Source organism: Plasmodium gonderi (assembly GCF_002157705.1).
Source record: "Plasmodium gonderi DNA, contig: Chr10, whole genome shotgun sequence".
Taxonomy (NCBI): domain Eukaryota; phylum Apicomplexa; class Aconoidasida; order Haemosporida; family Plasmodiidae; genus Plasmodium; species Plasmodium gonderi.
In genome coordinates, this window is record NW_021628935.1 from 653,571 (window position 1) to 668,570 (window position 15,000).

Here is a 15,000-nt window from a genome sequence, read left to right on the forward strand (position 1 = left end):
GCTTTATTGCTTTGTTGAGTCTTTTTTTTTTTTTTCTATCATTATTGTTCTTTTCTTTTCAATTATTTTATTTTATTTTATGTTATGTTTTTTTTTTTTTTTTTTTTTTTTTTTTTTTTTTTTTTTTTTTTTTTTTTTTTTTTTTTTTTTTTTTTTTTTTTTTTTTTTTTTTTTTCTTTATTTTTTTTTTTTATTTTTTTTTTTTTTTGTGTTTTTTTTTTTTTTTTTTTTTTTTTTTTTTTTTATTTTCAACTGATTGAATATTTTTGTCTCTAGTTCCGTTTCATTTTAAGTCGAACATTGGATATAACCTCTTTGTGTCCTTCCCCCCTTTTCCATTTTGCGGAGAATACATATATATTTTTTTATGTGAAAATACAACAAAGTGTTAAGGAATTATAAAAACTTATTAATAAGCGTATGCCCAAGATACCGTTAGCGTACATACACGGGTACACACACATGCACACACAAATATACATACACAAACGTAGGTGAATGGACATGTGCAGGTATTTTTACATTATTGCATATCTCTTTTAATAACACCCCTTTTTACAGGTCTATCACCTTTTTTTAAAAAAAAATTAATTAAAGAACAACCCCCATTCAAGTTTCTATCTCTCCTCCTTTATGAGTAGATTGTGTGGAGCTACATCCCATTTGTGTATCCCTGTTATGAATTTATTTTGTTATCAAATGGATGCATTAAAAAAAAAAAATAATAATAAAATAAATAAATATATGAAAAAAATTTGTTCAAAACGAGGACCTAAGGGGGGGAAAAATATACACATATATATACACATATGGATGTACATACTATCCATTATGCCATCTCCTTGGGTTTCACTTCTCACTACTTTAGTTTTATCAACCGGTATACATGCTTATGTACGTTAAATAGTATGATAAAAAGAATTCTGTAATATATATATAAAAAAAAAAAAAAAATGTGTTCAAAACCCTCTGGGGAGGGGGGCGATTTCATCACTGAATGACATGTTGAATATTCCTTTACAACATTTTATATCAACCTATGCCACAAGCACATGTATTTTACACACACGATTTGCACTCATTCAGTCCTGCTTGTACCCACCGTTTTAACACAAGAAAAAAAACTAGCAGTTCTTTTCTACCTAAATAGGTAATTTTAAAAATAGAAACAACATAATAACATACCGTGGGGGGTATGTAGGTGATACAACTAGGGATTTGAAATGCTGATTATCAATGATTTTAATTCGTGATATACTACTCTAAGCAAATTATACTTGCATGTGTGATAAATGAAAGGAAATACAAACAAAAAGATGATCTGTTGAGAAACATAAGCGAAAAGGAATTTTACGTACGTATGTCTATACAAACTCTCGTAATACTTTAATACAGCAAAATTGTACATAAACCATGTTCAGCAGTTTTTTTTTTTTTTTTTTTACAAAAAAATAAGCAGTTCTATTTCGTTCCCTTATATAAATTATATGCATGTTCTGTGTTTTCACCCCTTTCTCTCCCCCTCCCCCCCCAATGGCATGAAATATAAATTATTTAAAATGTTTCCTTTCGCTCTTCTGTATATTACATGTATGGGTTTCCGTATGTACATACATAAATATACATATATAAAATTAAGTATATATGTGTGTGCAGGTTGAACTGCCTTTACGTGGGCTCCACGCGATGAGAACCTTTTTGTTAGTTACTAAGGATTTATGTTCAATAATTAAGTTTTTTTTTTTTTTTTTTTTTTTTTAAAACTATTCGTGTAATTTTTGAACTTGTTCATGTGTATAATAATTATTATTCTTATAGTATCTGTGTTTATGTATTGAGGCCTATATATGTATATATATTTTATGTGTACATCTTTACCCGTGTTTTTTACGTAATTGTATATATATATATATATATATATATAATCTATTTGTTTTTCCTGTAACAGCGTGTAGTGTTAACTTAAAAAAAAAAAGAAACATTCATGAACTTCTGAATAAGAGGAAAAAACATGAGAAAAAAAAAAAAAAAAAGGATTAATACTTGAGGAAACAACAGCATAATTATTGATGGCGAAAAAAAGAATTACTAAAACTAGAGTAAATTAACATATACAAATATGTCAAATTAGTGGGGTTCTATCACCCTCCCTTAAAATATATGGAGTTACATACCCATTGAATATTGTACTGCGTACATATTGTATGCGTAATTATGTATACATATAAATAAATATACATACGAAACGCATATTTATAGGAGTTCCATGCACCTGTTTTTTTTTTTTTTTTTTTTTTTTTTTATCATAAGGAAAAAGTGCCTATTATTCATGAAAATTTTTATATTCCTTTTTTTCAGAATTAGAAGCAAAATTTATGCCCGTTGTGCTTTTTTGGTTAAACAGGTGAATAATTTTCTCAAGCTAACCATGAGCATGAACGAATGCGTGCTATATACATATACATAGTGAATATATATATATATATATAGAATATTTTGTATATATATGGATAAATGCATATATGCATATATATATGTATACATATACACTATTTTTTTTTTTTTTTTTGTTTATACCTATTTAACGCTGTTAAAAATACATGAACGAACGACCCTAAAAGAACAGAACTTCCTCCCCTCCGTATACATAGTTAATAATAGGAGGTTTAAATATATATATATAACATATATCATATAAAAATACATGGACGAACGCATATATGCAAAAAAAAAAAAAAAAAAAAAAAAAAAAAAAAAAAAAAAAAAAAAAAAAAAAAAAAAAAAAAAAAAAAAAAAAAAAAAAAAAAAAAAAAAAAAAAAAAAAAAAAAAAAAGGTTAAAAAAAAAGAAAAGGGAAAAAAAAAAAAAAAAAAAAAAAAACGAGAATAGAGAAGAAAACAGAAAAAAACGAGAGTATTGACTTTTACGACTTTTTACTCTCTCCCCACACGAACCAAAAAAAAAAGAGCATAATTTTTTAAAGTTTTTAAAACTATTATATCATTACGGTCGAAAATAATTTTCCGCTTTTATAAAAATACATGAACGAACGACCCTAAAAGAAAAGAACTTCCTCCCCTCCTTTTCCATAGTTAATAATAGGAGGTTTAAATATATATATAAAAAATATATCATATAAAAATACATGGAAGAACGAATATATGAAAAAAAAAAAAAAAAAAAAAAAAAACATACGGAATAATTACGAACAAACCCTGTTGAAATGTAAGAGTATAAAATAAAATATGCTCACGAAAAAAAATACATTCGCCATATAAATGGTACAAAAACAATATATGTACAAATGTAAACGCTCCCGTCCCGTCCCTTTTAATATCGTTGCTTCATTTTGACATACTTATTAACAAAGAGAGGAGAACTATATGAAAGAAAATGATGAAGGATAAGATTCGATGAGAAAATATAAATAAAAATAAGAAAAAAAACAACAAAAAAAAAAAAAAAAAAAAAAAAATAAAAAAAAAAAAAAAAAAAAAAAAAAAAAAAAAAAAAAAAAAAAAAAAAAAAAAAAAAAAAAAAAAAAAAAAGGAAAAAAAAAAAAAAAAAAAAAAAAAACGAGAATAGAGAAGAAAACAGAAAAAAACGAGAGTATTGACTTTTACGACTTTTTACTCTCTCCCCACACGAACCAAAAAAAAAAGAGCATAATTTTTTAAAGTTTTTAAAACTATTATATCATTACGGTCGAAAATATTTTTCAAAACTTATATTTTAACAGATTAGAGAAAAAAAAAAAAAAGAATATATTATGTATGTTACTACTCCAAATCGCAAGCTACAAACATTCAAGCTTTTGAGAAGCAACAACAATAAATGCACTTCTTACATATATACATATAAATATATATATATATATGTATATAAATATATATATATATATATGTATATAAATATATATAAGATATAGAGCTTTGGTTCTATTCGTGCTAGTGGCAGAGGTTATTCATAACATATATCTACATATATAAGAAGTTACCAGGAAACTTAAGAAATTGTCATATTAATACAAGATAAAAGGGAGCAGAGAATTGAAGAGAGAATTGCTAGGAAAAGGGGAAAAGCCCACAGAATAGGATAGAACAAAAAAAAAAAAAAAAAACAGCAAATTAAAGCAGTTAAAATAGAACAACGGATAGGCACCAGGTACAGACCAAAACTATTCCAAATCGTTCACAAATTTCGCTGAGGTATATAACGCCAAAAAAAAAAAAAAAAAAAAAGTTATTCAAAAAATGGCCATGCGGGAAAGCGTTTCTCGAATTTATGTTGGAAATTTACCATCTCATGTAACACCAAGAGATGTAGAAAATGAATTTCGTAAATATGGAACTATCCTAAAATGCGATGTCAAAAAAACCGTATCAGGAGCAGCCTTTGCATTCATAGAATTCGAAGATGCAAGGGATGCAGCAGATGCAATAAAAGAAAAAGACGGATGTGATTTCGGTGGTAATAAATTAAGAGTTGAAGTTCCTTTTAATGCTAGAGATAATGGAAAATATAATTCTAGGGGAGGTAGAGGATTTGGTGGTAGAGGAATGAAATCTAGGAGAGGCCGTTACGTTGTTGAAGTAATGGAAAAAAAAAAAAAATAAAAAAAAATTTACAAAAATGTGCACCGTTAGGATAATCGCTATCCTATTTATTCTCTCATTTTTGTACATGAATTGATACATGAGTATTAGTGATAATGTTATTATTAACATGCATTTGTGCAGATATCAAAAACATGTCACAAAAGATAATGCTACACCACGTACCTTTTAAAGAGACACACATTTCTTAGCTTTATTCTATGTGTATTTGTCTTGTGCTTATATATACAAACATAATGTCCACATTTTTTTTTTTTTTTTTTTTTTCTGAATTTATTTTTTCCTTTTGCCTACAGGTTAGCGGGTTACCCCTTTCAGGTAGCTGGCAAGATTTGAAGGATCATCTGAGAGAAGCAGGGGAATGTGGTCATGCAGATGTTTTTAAAAATGGTTTGGGTGAAGTATCTTTTTTTCATAAGGAAGATATGCTTGAAGCTATTGAAAAGTTTAATGGATCTACATTTAGATCCCATGAAGGCGAAAAATCAAAAATAACAATCAGACAGAAAAAAACATCGTGGCGTCGTGAAGACGGAGGGTATGGTAGATACAATAGTAGGAATAGAAGTTATTCAAGTAGGAGTTACTCAAGAAGTGATAAAAGATCATATACCAGAAGTAGAAGTTATAGTAGAAGCAGAAGTGGAAGCAGAAGTAGAAGTGGGAGCAGAAGTAGAAGTGGAAGCAGAAGCCGAAGTAGAAGCAGAACTTCCAGTAGTAGTAGAAGTAGAAGTATGGATAGAAGAAGAGATGCTTATGATAAGAAAAGAAGTTATTCCAGAAGTCTCTCTTATCAAGAAAGAAGAAGAAATAATAGATCAGTATCAAAGTCTGGATCGAGATCTGCTTCTAGATCAGATTCTAGATCATCTTCATGGTCCCATAAAAGAAGACATTAGATGTTTGTATTATATGTGTAAATGAAAATAAAATTATCCCAGGAAATGTGTATTATGCGTATATTTTTGTGCACAATTTTTTGTGTGTATATGTGTATACATTTCTATGGAATTATTTGTTCCCATATACGTGTAACGATTATATGTACGCATATTTAAGCGGAATAAGGAAGTTTATTGTGATGATATTCTTTAGAATTCTGTTCATAACCTAAATCAGATATTTCTATTTCTTGACATTGTTTTAAGATTATCTTTTCATAAGGAAAAACTTAGCAAGTATGCTACAATTACATATAAATATGGATGTATATGCAGATATGCATTCTCTCTCATTTTTTCCACTCCTTCCCCAAACCATCTTCTGAATTCACTTAATTAAGTATATTATTGCTTTTCTTTTTTTTTTTTTTTTTTTTTAAACATCTACATATTTACATGTTATACTACATGCGTTGTGCGTTATATATATGCATGAGTGCATTATTGAATACATATACGTTTATATATATAAACATATATGTATATTCATACCTTCATATGTATACATACAAACACCTACGCAGACATTCTCTTATCCCACCTGTAAGGACCATCATATATATACCTACACACGTATGCATCCATATTATAATGACAAATTGTTGTGTATTACACGAAATGTTTTATAAATTTTTTTTAAATAATTATTTATAAATAAAATAAGATAAAATATAAAATTATATGTAATAATTTTTTTTTTTTTTTTTTTTTTTTTTTAAAATAATTATTTATATTTAATTTACATGTCAATATAGTTACTTCGACATTATATCGTCATTCGTCAGAGTCAGAACACTATAACCATTTGACACAATAGCAAAAGGGCCCCCTTAGTACTACGAATTAAATCCCCCCACCCCACCCAACTACCAACCCCCATTTCGTGACATTGGCACACACAGCATTTATATATATGATAAATGCATGATGATATCATGGTAAAAAAAAAAAAAAAAAAAAAAAAACTACAACAGTAATTGCCTTAACTAGGGAGAAAGTATCATTTTGTGGCATCCTCAAATAAAAATATGTTTGATCTGGGATTTAATCTTGAATCTTATAATAAAATAAATGTGTGTAAATTCTCTCTCAACCCTTTTTTTTTTTTTTTTTATTTTTTTTTTTTGCTAAATTTTTTTTTATTCTCAAAGTTTTAGTGCATCAAAATGGGGATGAATTAATTTCCCTTTTTTATAGATCCATTGGAGATCATATATAAATACGTATATTTATGTGTGTCTACATATATGTTATGTACCAATATGCTGAATGTACACATATTTCCGAATTTTACAATTTGTTTTATCTGTTAATGCGTCTATAAAGCAACTAGCTATTTGTTAATGTTAATTGCTTTTTTTTTTTTTTTTTTTTTTTTTTATGAACAGCTATCATAAAAAAAAAAAAAAAAACGTTTTATGGACGATTAAGCTTAAACTTTTACATATTTGAAAAAATAAAATAGTTCATTACCATATTAATTTCATAAAGACGTAAATTTATCATTTTAATAAAAAACTATTTGATAACATAAATTCATTATTTTAAGGGTAGGTGGTCATATCTTGGTCGAACATATCTATTCACCATTTTTATTATAAAGTTGTCTTTTCTTTTGTCACCACGTGAATGTACGCATGTATATTCGCTTGCATGCGCAAATATCGCACACGCTTGTCATGTTACACATTGACTGAGGGCAAAAAAAAAAAATTTGACCACGGTTTAATGATATATATGTTTACATATATTTTTACTAATCCTACAAAAATCTTTTTGTGAATAGATTTTTTCATTTACGATGCAATACACAAAGAGTAAAACGGTGGTTAATTTGAGATCGATCAGCATATCGAGCGATAGCACTATTGTCCTAAAAAAATCAAGCACCTCACTGAAAAAGGAGTTGCACACAAATGTTCAGGGAAAATTGTTCAACGGTGATGACCTGTCTGAGGAGGAAAAAAAATTAAGCACGCCTAAATTAAAGTCATCCCTTAAAAAAAAAAAATACTTTCTAGCTAGAAATGCACTAGGTGTAAGAAGCGGAAGTGTTTCGAATCGTGTTCTCCAGAAGGATATCCCCCAAATGGATGTGATAGAAAAGGGTGATGTGGGGGAGAAAGAAAAAGATGATGCAAGAGAGGAAGATCATGATGATGCAGGGGAGGAAGATATTAATGAGAATGACGATGATGAGAATGATAATGATGAGGATGATAATGATGAGGATGATAATGATGAGGATGATAATGGTGAGGATGATAATGATGAGGATGATAATGATGAGGATGATAATGATGAGGATGATAATGATGAGGATGATAATGATGAGGATGATAATGGTGAGGATGATAATGATGAGGATGATAATAATGAGGATGATAATGATGAGGATGATAATGATGAGGATGATAATAATGAGGATGGAAAAAGAACAGAAACAGGGGAAAACAATGAAAATAAGAAAAAACATGTGAAGCAGAAAAAAATAGCAACTAAAAGAACATCCGTGTTCCACAGGTTAGCCACAACACACACACTGAGTAGCAGCAACAGGTGTGTAAATCCAAAGATAAAAAAACAGTTCACAGAAAATATTCATTCGACCATGAAGGGAGGAGGCCCAAAGAAAACGTTCAGCATGAGCGAAGATAAAAAAGAGAAATATTCCTCATTCGCACCGTACAATAAAGCCAGGATGCAAAATATGGAAAAAAAGTTAAATATAATTAGAGCCAAGACTCAAATATTAAAAATAGCGGAAAATTTTATGAGCATGGATAAAATTAAGTCCTTCAAAATGGTGAAGAGGGGGAATACACAATCTTTAGCGAAAAACAGAATGTTCCATTCAAGCAAGACGAAAAACTTGGGACCATTTTTACCCCATAAAATAGGGGAGGTCAAGGAGCCAAGAGATGATGCATGTGCTTCGAGCTATTTTCTGGGAAGATCAGAAAGGAGTGGCAATGTAAACATCGATATGAAAGCCAATACAAGCAACCATGTGAAAGATAAAGGACAGAAAACTTGGAAGCGGAAGAATGATGACAATGATACAAATGATAAACTTAGTATCAAACGTAATTTTCATTTGAATAATCGTTCAACTTTAAAGAAATATCAAAAGATGGTGCTACGAAAAATATGTAGCCAACACGGATTCCCTTTATTTGAAAATTTGCTTGCTGTTAATAATTCCGGAGGGATATATGCATGGGGTGGTTACGCGTGGAAAAAAATAAACATCCTCTATGAATATTTCATATCCTTGTGTACTAATAAAAAGGGACATATCATATGTATCAATAAAAATTTTAAACCTGGATTTATAATGAATAATAATTGTTTTCAGAAAATAGACACATATAAAGAAGATTTTTTTTTTAAAATAGTTATTAGTTCTAAAAACAAAATTTGGGGTATAAATTTAAGAGGTGATTTACAAAAATGGGAAAAATATGAATGGGTGCAGGAAAAAAGGGCTTATGGAATATCTAAGCTAAGATCATTAGCTTTTGATAGAAGTGATAATCTTTGGGTCCTTGATCAGAGAAATTATTTCTTCATCTTCTACACGAAACATAAAAATTGGATGCTTCACAATGTTAATAATAAAGGACGTGGAAAAATATATGATTTTGATTTTAATCCAAATAATTTTTTGGTAGCTGTCACCACTGATGGAATGATTAAAATTTACAAAAATGGTAGATGGATAAAATGTGGAATATTAGGACAAATGAAAATTGTGAGTTTACATTTTTCGAGGATGGTGGAAGGCAAAAAGGGACCAGGGGGGGAAGACGAACCAAAAGCTGGGTCAAGCGGGATGTGCTAACCAATCTGATGGTGCAAAACATATTGCAAAACAATTGAGTGCACGTGAAGAATAACTGTGATAAGTAAACGTTAAGGGAGGGGGGAGACGAGAAAAAAAAAAAAAAAAAAAAAAAAAAAAAAAAAATATATATTAGATGCAAAATATAGTTGCTTGTAAAGCGAACGAACACTAACAGGGTCATCATGTGTAATATTGCAAGAGACAGTTTAGTTCTATGTACACACGTTTGAAAGTGGAGATGGTTTTCCATTTCATGCTCACAGCGCGGTTTTTTTTTTTTTTTTTTGTGTGTGTGTTTGTGTAGTTTTATTTCTATTTCTGCTTTTATTTATATTTATGTTTCTATTACTATTTATTTTCTATTTCTATTTATGTTTCTGTTTCTGTTTCTGTTTCTGTTTCTATTTTTGTTTTATTTTTGGAGGGGTGATTGCCGTACATAACAGGTACAAATTTCGTTAATTTTTGAAAAGTTATCATGCGTCGGCTCTTTTAGCACAGGGTAGTTCTAAGGTAACCAAAGGGTCTAAGTTTTAAATTCAGGGGAAAAACATTTTCTCGTTTTGTTTGACTAAACAGGCGAGCCATTTTTACTTATCGGGGGGGATGTTCTTATGTTTAATATGTTATAGCGTTTTTTATCCGTTATTTTGTGCATTTATTTATTTTTATTTTATTTTATTTTTTTTTTTTTTTCCCTTTTCTCTTCTTCTTCTTCCTCTCCTCCTCATTTTACTACTTCTACTTGAATGCTTTTTTGGGGGATCACAAATACTTTAAAGTTGCTTCTGCACAGTTTGCAGCCCACATTTTTTTTTCAACCCCTCCTGATGAGGTGCACGAATGGTTGGAGGAAACGAAGTTGAGAGGTATTTGAACTACATCCATATAATGCACCCCTAAATTATACGCATGACATATGTATAGATATATATATATATATATATACTGGAGAACTATTCCCAAGAAAGTGTACCGATGAGCTATCCCCATTTTGGCATACTCATAAAAAAACATGCAAACTTTTTGGCACCTTTTTCTTATCACATTTAAGTCCACGCATTTTTCTCCTCTGTATTCATACAGTTAGGACACAATTCTGAGTTGTTTTTAATACATGCAAGTGTCTGCATTGTGACGTGACTATTACTACTTCCCACTCGTATGATACCTCTCATCTAGTTAAATGTTGAGGGGACGACTTAAATAAAGTACTCATTTCAGAAAGTATAATTCTCATTCATACAGGGGGGAAACAGAACGAGGTACTAAAAAATTGTGTGCATACATATGAGCACATATATATATATATATATATATATACATACACACATGTACATGCACAACGTTTTGTATTTTATCTATTCGAACCTTTTTAACACTTCTACACATTCTTTCTTCCTTATATGAAGGGGAAGGCAAAAAAAAAAAAAAAAAAAAAAAGGCCACGTCAAATTTACAGAGAACGCTAATTTTTGTTGTGCCTCTAACAAAAATGAAGATTTTTCCCATTTCATACATCCGGAACCTTATTCCTAGTGTAAGCTTAAACAAAATAAATTCCACACATTTATTAAAACATCTGGAAAATGTGTGTGAACATATATCCGAAGTGTTAAGTTATAACAAAGGGGAGATACCGAAAAGACAATATTGTTGTAGGCTTTTAAACAGAATAGAGAAAAAAAAAAAAAAAAAAAGAAAACTTGTTCCTATTAATGGGATAATAGAAACAAATAGATTATTTGAACAAGTATATGTCCAATTAGATAAAGCTATTGTTCAATTAGCAGAGTTTGGACCGAGTGGTATAGTTCGATTATTACGAGCAATGCAAAAAATAAGATATTATGATAAAAGGAGAAAGAGACGTAAAAGAAGAAATATATTAAAATGTATAGAATATTACATACTACAAAGTTCAGTAAATGATAAAGTTTACAATTTCTGGAATTATATTAAATTAAATGATATGGTATTGTTGTACAAAATGTTTATTATGAATAATTATTTTTCTGCCAAATTACTTAACAAATTGATGTTTGAGATAATTCAAAAAAGTGATTTATGTTTATCATCGGATATAATCATTTTTTTATGTTCATATCATATTTATAAAAAGAAAATAAAATGGATGAAGAAATACAGGAAAAATGAAATTACTATATCTTCACATTGTTTAAGTAAACTTTTTTCTGTCATTATGCGTAACAATTTCGATCTTACAAATAAGGAAATGAGCAATTTTGTTTCTTTTTATTCAATTTATGGTAGTATCATACCCTTGAAACAGAGAGTGGAACTTTATAACAAGTCGATCGAATACATAGACAAAACACAGTTGACATACTCTCCCGTGCATATAAAAAATTTCATCCTCAGTCTCTTTAGAATTAATTCCTTTTTTTTTGATAAAAAATATTCAACTAAATTTGATGAATTACCAAATGCACACTTCCACATGAATATTATATGCAAAAGGAATCAAATGTTGGTAAAATTATTTCAACTTTACAATAGTAGTAATACTCATGCAAATGTGGAAGAAGAATTACGCATCCTTCAAAGTGCATTAAGAAATCACTACTACGACTATGATAGTTTGGAGGTTATTCTTTTTCACATAAAAATTAATATTTCTCATTTGACACTTAAAAATCGAATAAAATTTATGCTCTTGATTTTGAAACTCAAAAATGTATACACCAATGATGAGACTTGTAGAAATGCATACATTTCTAGTACAAAAATGAAATTTATTCATCTTATGTTGGACTATATTTTAACTGAATGTAGTGCCTCTTTCGTTAGAGTCAAATATAAATTTCCACCATGGAAATTTAGAGGTCTTCAATTATTTCAGCACTTGTCTGTGGGTATTCATCAGAATGGTGCAAAAATGGAAGTATGATAAAACACTACTTGCACGTACAAACACTTGAGTGTATTACACTCACGCATTCACTACTCCTTTTTTTTTATTTTTATCTTACACTTTATGAATGTAATTTTGTTTTTTGTTTTTTTTTTTTTTTTAGTAGAATGGTAAGATTTCTCTTATATTTTTTTCAACTCATTTGCATTTTGTTATTTGATTGTTTAATGAGGGGGACAACGTAATAGTTACCTAAAATGTGAGAATAGCTGAATTTATTTTGCTATTATTTAGATGCATTTTTTCCCATACTGTAAAAGACGCGTTATAAATCTTTTGTATCTCATTGACACTTTTACACCTGCTCTCACGGTTTAGTGGGAGTGATGGTTTGTTCGATTATTTTTTTATTCTCTTATTTTGTCATTTTGTTATTTTGTTATTTTGTTATTTTGTTATTTTGTCATTTTGTTATTTTGTCATTTTGTTATTTTGTTATTTTTTTTTTTTTCTTTTTTTTTTGCGTTACTCAGTTGACGCCCCTTCTAATGCTGGTATTATTTATACCATTAACAAGGTTGTTGTCATATTTTTCCTTTTGGTAAATCCAATGTCTGTGATGAAGTTACAGGGGTCAGACATGATAACTGCGTTCTCTCATATATATATAAATGCAGCATTCTTATGAAGATTATGTAAAAAAAAAAAAGGTTTTGTCAAAAGGGCAACACCATTACTTTTCTGAGCTTCTTGTATACATAATGTAGTTATATACTATATATATGTGAACAATTGACTAATGCTAGGTCCCCATTTTATTTTCACCCCTCCTCCTACCAAAAAAAAAAAAAAAGGAGAAAATAATTCCAGCAAGGAGGTCATATTCCTATTTCTTCTACGTAAAAATAAAAAGAGAAGGCACACAATTGTGGGGAAAATAATATGTATGAACATAATCCAAATTTACAATTCGTGTTTTGGCTAAACGGTTAAAAGGTCAAGCGGTTAAGAGGTTAAATACAGTTGAAAAATATAAACTCTCCTCAATTTTTAACGAACATTATTTAGGGAAAATAATTTATACGTGAGATAAGAGATGCTCTGAAGAAAACAAAAAAAAAAAAAATAAAATAAAATAAAAAATAATAAATAAATAAAACACACTTTTCTCCCCTAACACCATTTTTCGTTCACTTTCAATTTTTTTAAAAAGGTAAAAATTGACGAAATTTTTTTTTTCTTTTTCCCCTATATATATATTTGTAGTGGTCAAGTTTCAATGGGGGGCTCTTTTTTTTTTTTTTATGCCCTAACGCGTGTTGGGATAAGTTAGAACATGCATTTATATATATGTATATATATGTACATATAAATATATACATAGTATATTTATGTATAACTTTAGATGAAATATATAAAAAAAAAAAAATTTCACACGTGAGAGGGTAACTAAAATATGATGATAGGGTTTACTCGCAAGGATGTATATATATATATATATATATATATATGCAGCATCTTTGAAAAATAAGCATGATGATGTGATGAAAACCCCTGCCCCTCCTTCCACCCGACTGACTCTATTTACCCATCCTGACATTTGGGGAGTTGCATTTATTTTTCCGAATATTTTTTGTATTTTACGTAGAGAAAGAGGATAGGAAATGTGATCCTACAGGTCTTTGCACCCTTATCCCCTCAAGTATATTTTGGGAGTTCGTGCATATGCAGGCGTACAGTGCTATCAAAATGTATATATATATATATATATATATATGATATATTTTTGACAATATTGTGACATGAATTTTTGAGGGGGAAAAATACATCGGTGAGGTTGTGTTATCGCCCCATTCCAGAAAATGAGGATACCATAGAGAAAATAGGAAAAGGGCAGCCTTAGGATTATACAACTTGGGGGAAATTTTTTTTTTTGCTTCGAATTGGGTGCCAAAATTGGGAGGAGAAAGCTGGTGCAAGCACAAATGGAAGCACAAAATGAAGTGCAATGAGAGAACCTTGCTACTTAGATTCTTTTCTCAGAAAATTCCACGCTTTCCAAAAGTTTTCAACGCCTTGTTTGAAGTAAGCACAATTTAAATTATTTTTTTCCTCTCTCGGGATGCACTTTTTTTGCAAAATTGAACGAGTTTTAAAATTTTCGTTTTTCTGGTGAGATTTATACATTTATATTATACAGGTGGAAAAAAAAAGGAAAAAAAAAAAAAAAAAAAAAATATCAAAAAAAAAAAAAATTAAATAAAAGCGTTACAAAAAAAAAAAAAAAAAAAAAAAAAAAAAAACAAAAACATAAACGAGGGAACAAATATTAAAAGAGTAAAAAAAAAAAAAAAAAAAAAATATAAAATACTTAAACTCGTTAACAAATTGTTAACCAGTACACAACTCCTTCGATTTGCAGTAACAGCTTACCTAGCCCACAATCTTAAGATAGCTCCCTTAAAAATCGTCAAACGCAAAAATTAAAAATGGCCAAAAGACCAGATCCGAATGAGATAAAATATGGTAATATCTTATTTTCCTTTTCATCTTAAAAATGCATGAAAACCAACGGTGAATACTCGCATATCAGCCCTGTTATGTTTGTCGCTATTATTCCATGTTACACTTATATATATGGTGACCTTCATCTGTCCCATAAGTTGCGTACTTTTCTTGAAAAAACAAAGATGCATATTTACATATTTACCCATTTACACAT

At 29.0% G+C, this 15,000-nt stretch overlaps 4 protein-coding genes across 4 annotated transcripts in view; all 4 read left to right on the forward strand.

Annotated features, from left to right (window-relative positions):
• Positions 1-4,252: 4,252 nt before the first annotated feature.
• PGO_101420 (pre-mRNA-splicing factor) lies at positions 4,253-5,514 on the forward strand (the record flags this gene model as incomplete). The annotated part of the gene is made up of 2 exons (XM_028688173.1): positions 4,253-4,591; positions 4,912-5,514. 2 exons carry the CDS (start codon positions 4,253-4,255, stop codon positions 5,512-5,514), a joined length of 942 nt encoding a protein of 313 aa, XP_028543974.1.
• A 1,843-nt stretch (positions 5,515-7,357) lies between these two features.
• On the forward strand, positions 7,358-9,400 carry PGO_101430 (hypothetical protein, conserved; the record flags this gene model as incomplete). Its single annotated transcript, XM_028688174.1, has 1 exon — positions 7,358-9,400. The coding sequence occupies one exon, from the start codon at positions 7,358-7,360 to the stop codon at positions 9,398-9,400; it is 2,043 nt and encodes a 680-aa protein (XP_028543975.1).
• A 1,498-nt stretch (positions 9,401-10,898) lies between these two features.
• PGO_101440 (hypothetical protein, conserved) lies at positions 10,899-12,314 on the forward strand (the record flags this gene model as incomplete). The annotated part of the gene is made up of 1 exon (XM_028688175.1): positions 10,899-12,314. The coding sequence occupies one exon, from the start codon at positions 10,899-10,901 to the stop codon at positions 12,312-12,314; it is 1,416 nt and encodes a 471-aa protein (XP_028543976.1).
• A 2,453-nt stretch (positions 12,315-14,767) lies between these two features.
• PGO_101450 (60S ribosomal protein L12) overlaps positions 14,768-15,000 on the forward strand; it is a gene marked incomplete at both ends in the record, with an annotated part of 1,146 nt that continues 913 nt past the window's right edge. Inside the window, one exon of the mRNA XM_028688176.1 lies at positions 14,768-14,804. Coding sequence (XP_028543977.1) covers positions 14,768-14,804 — 37 coding nt within the window. The remainder of the gene's footprint in view (positions 14,805-15,000) is intronic.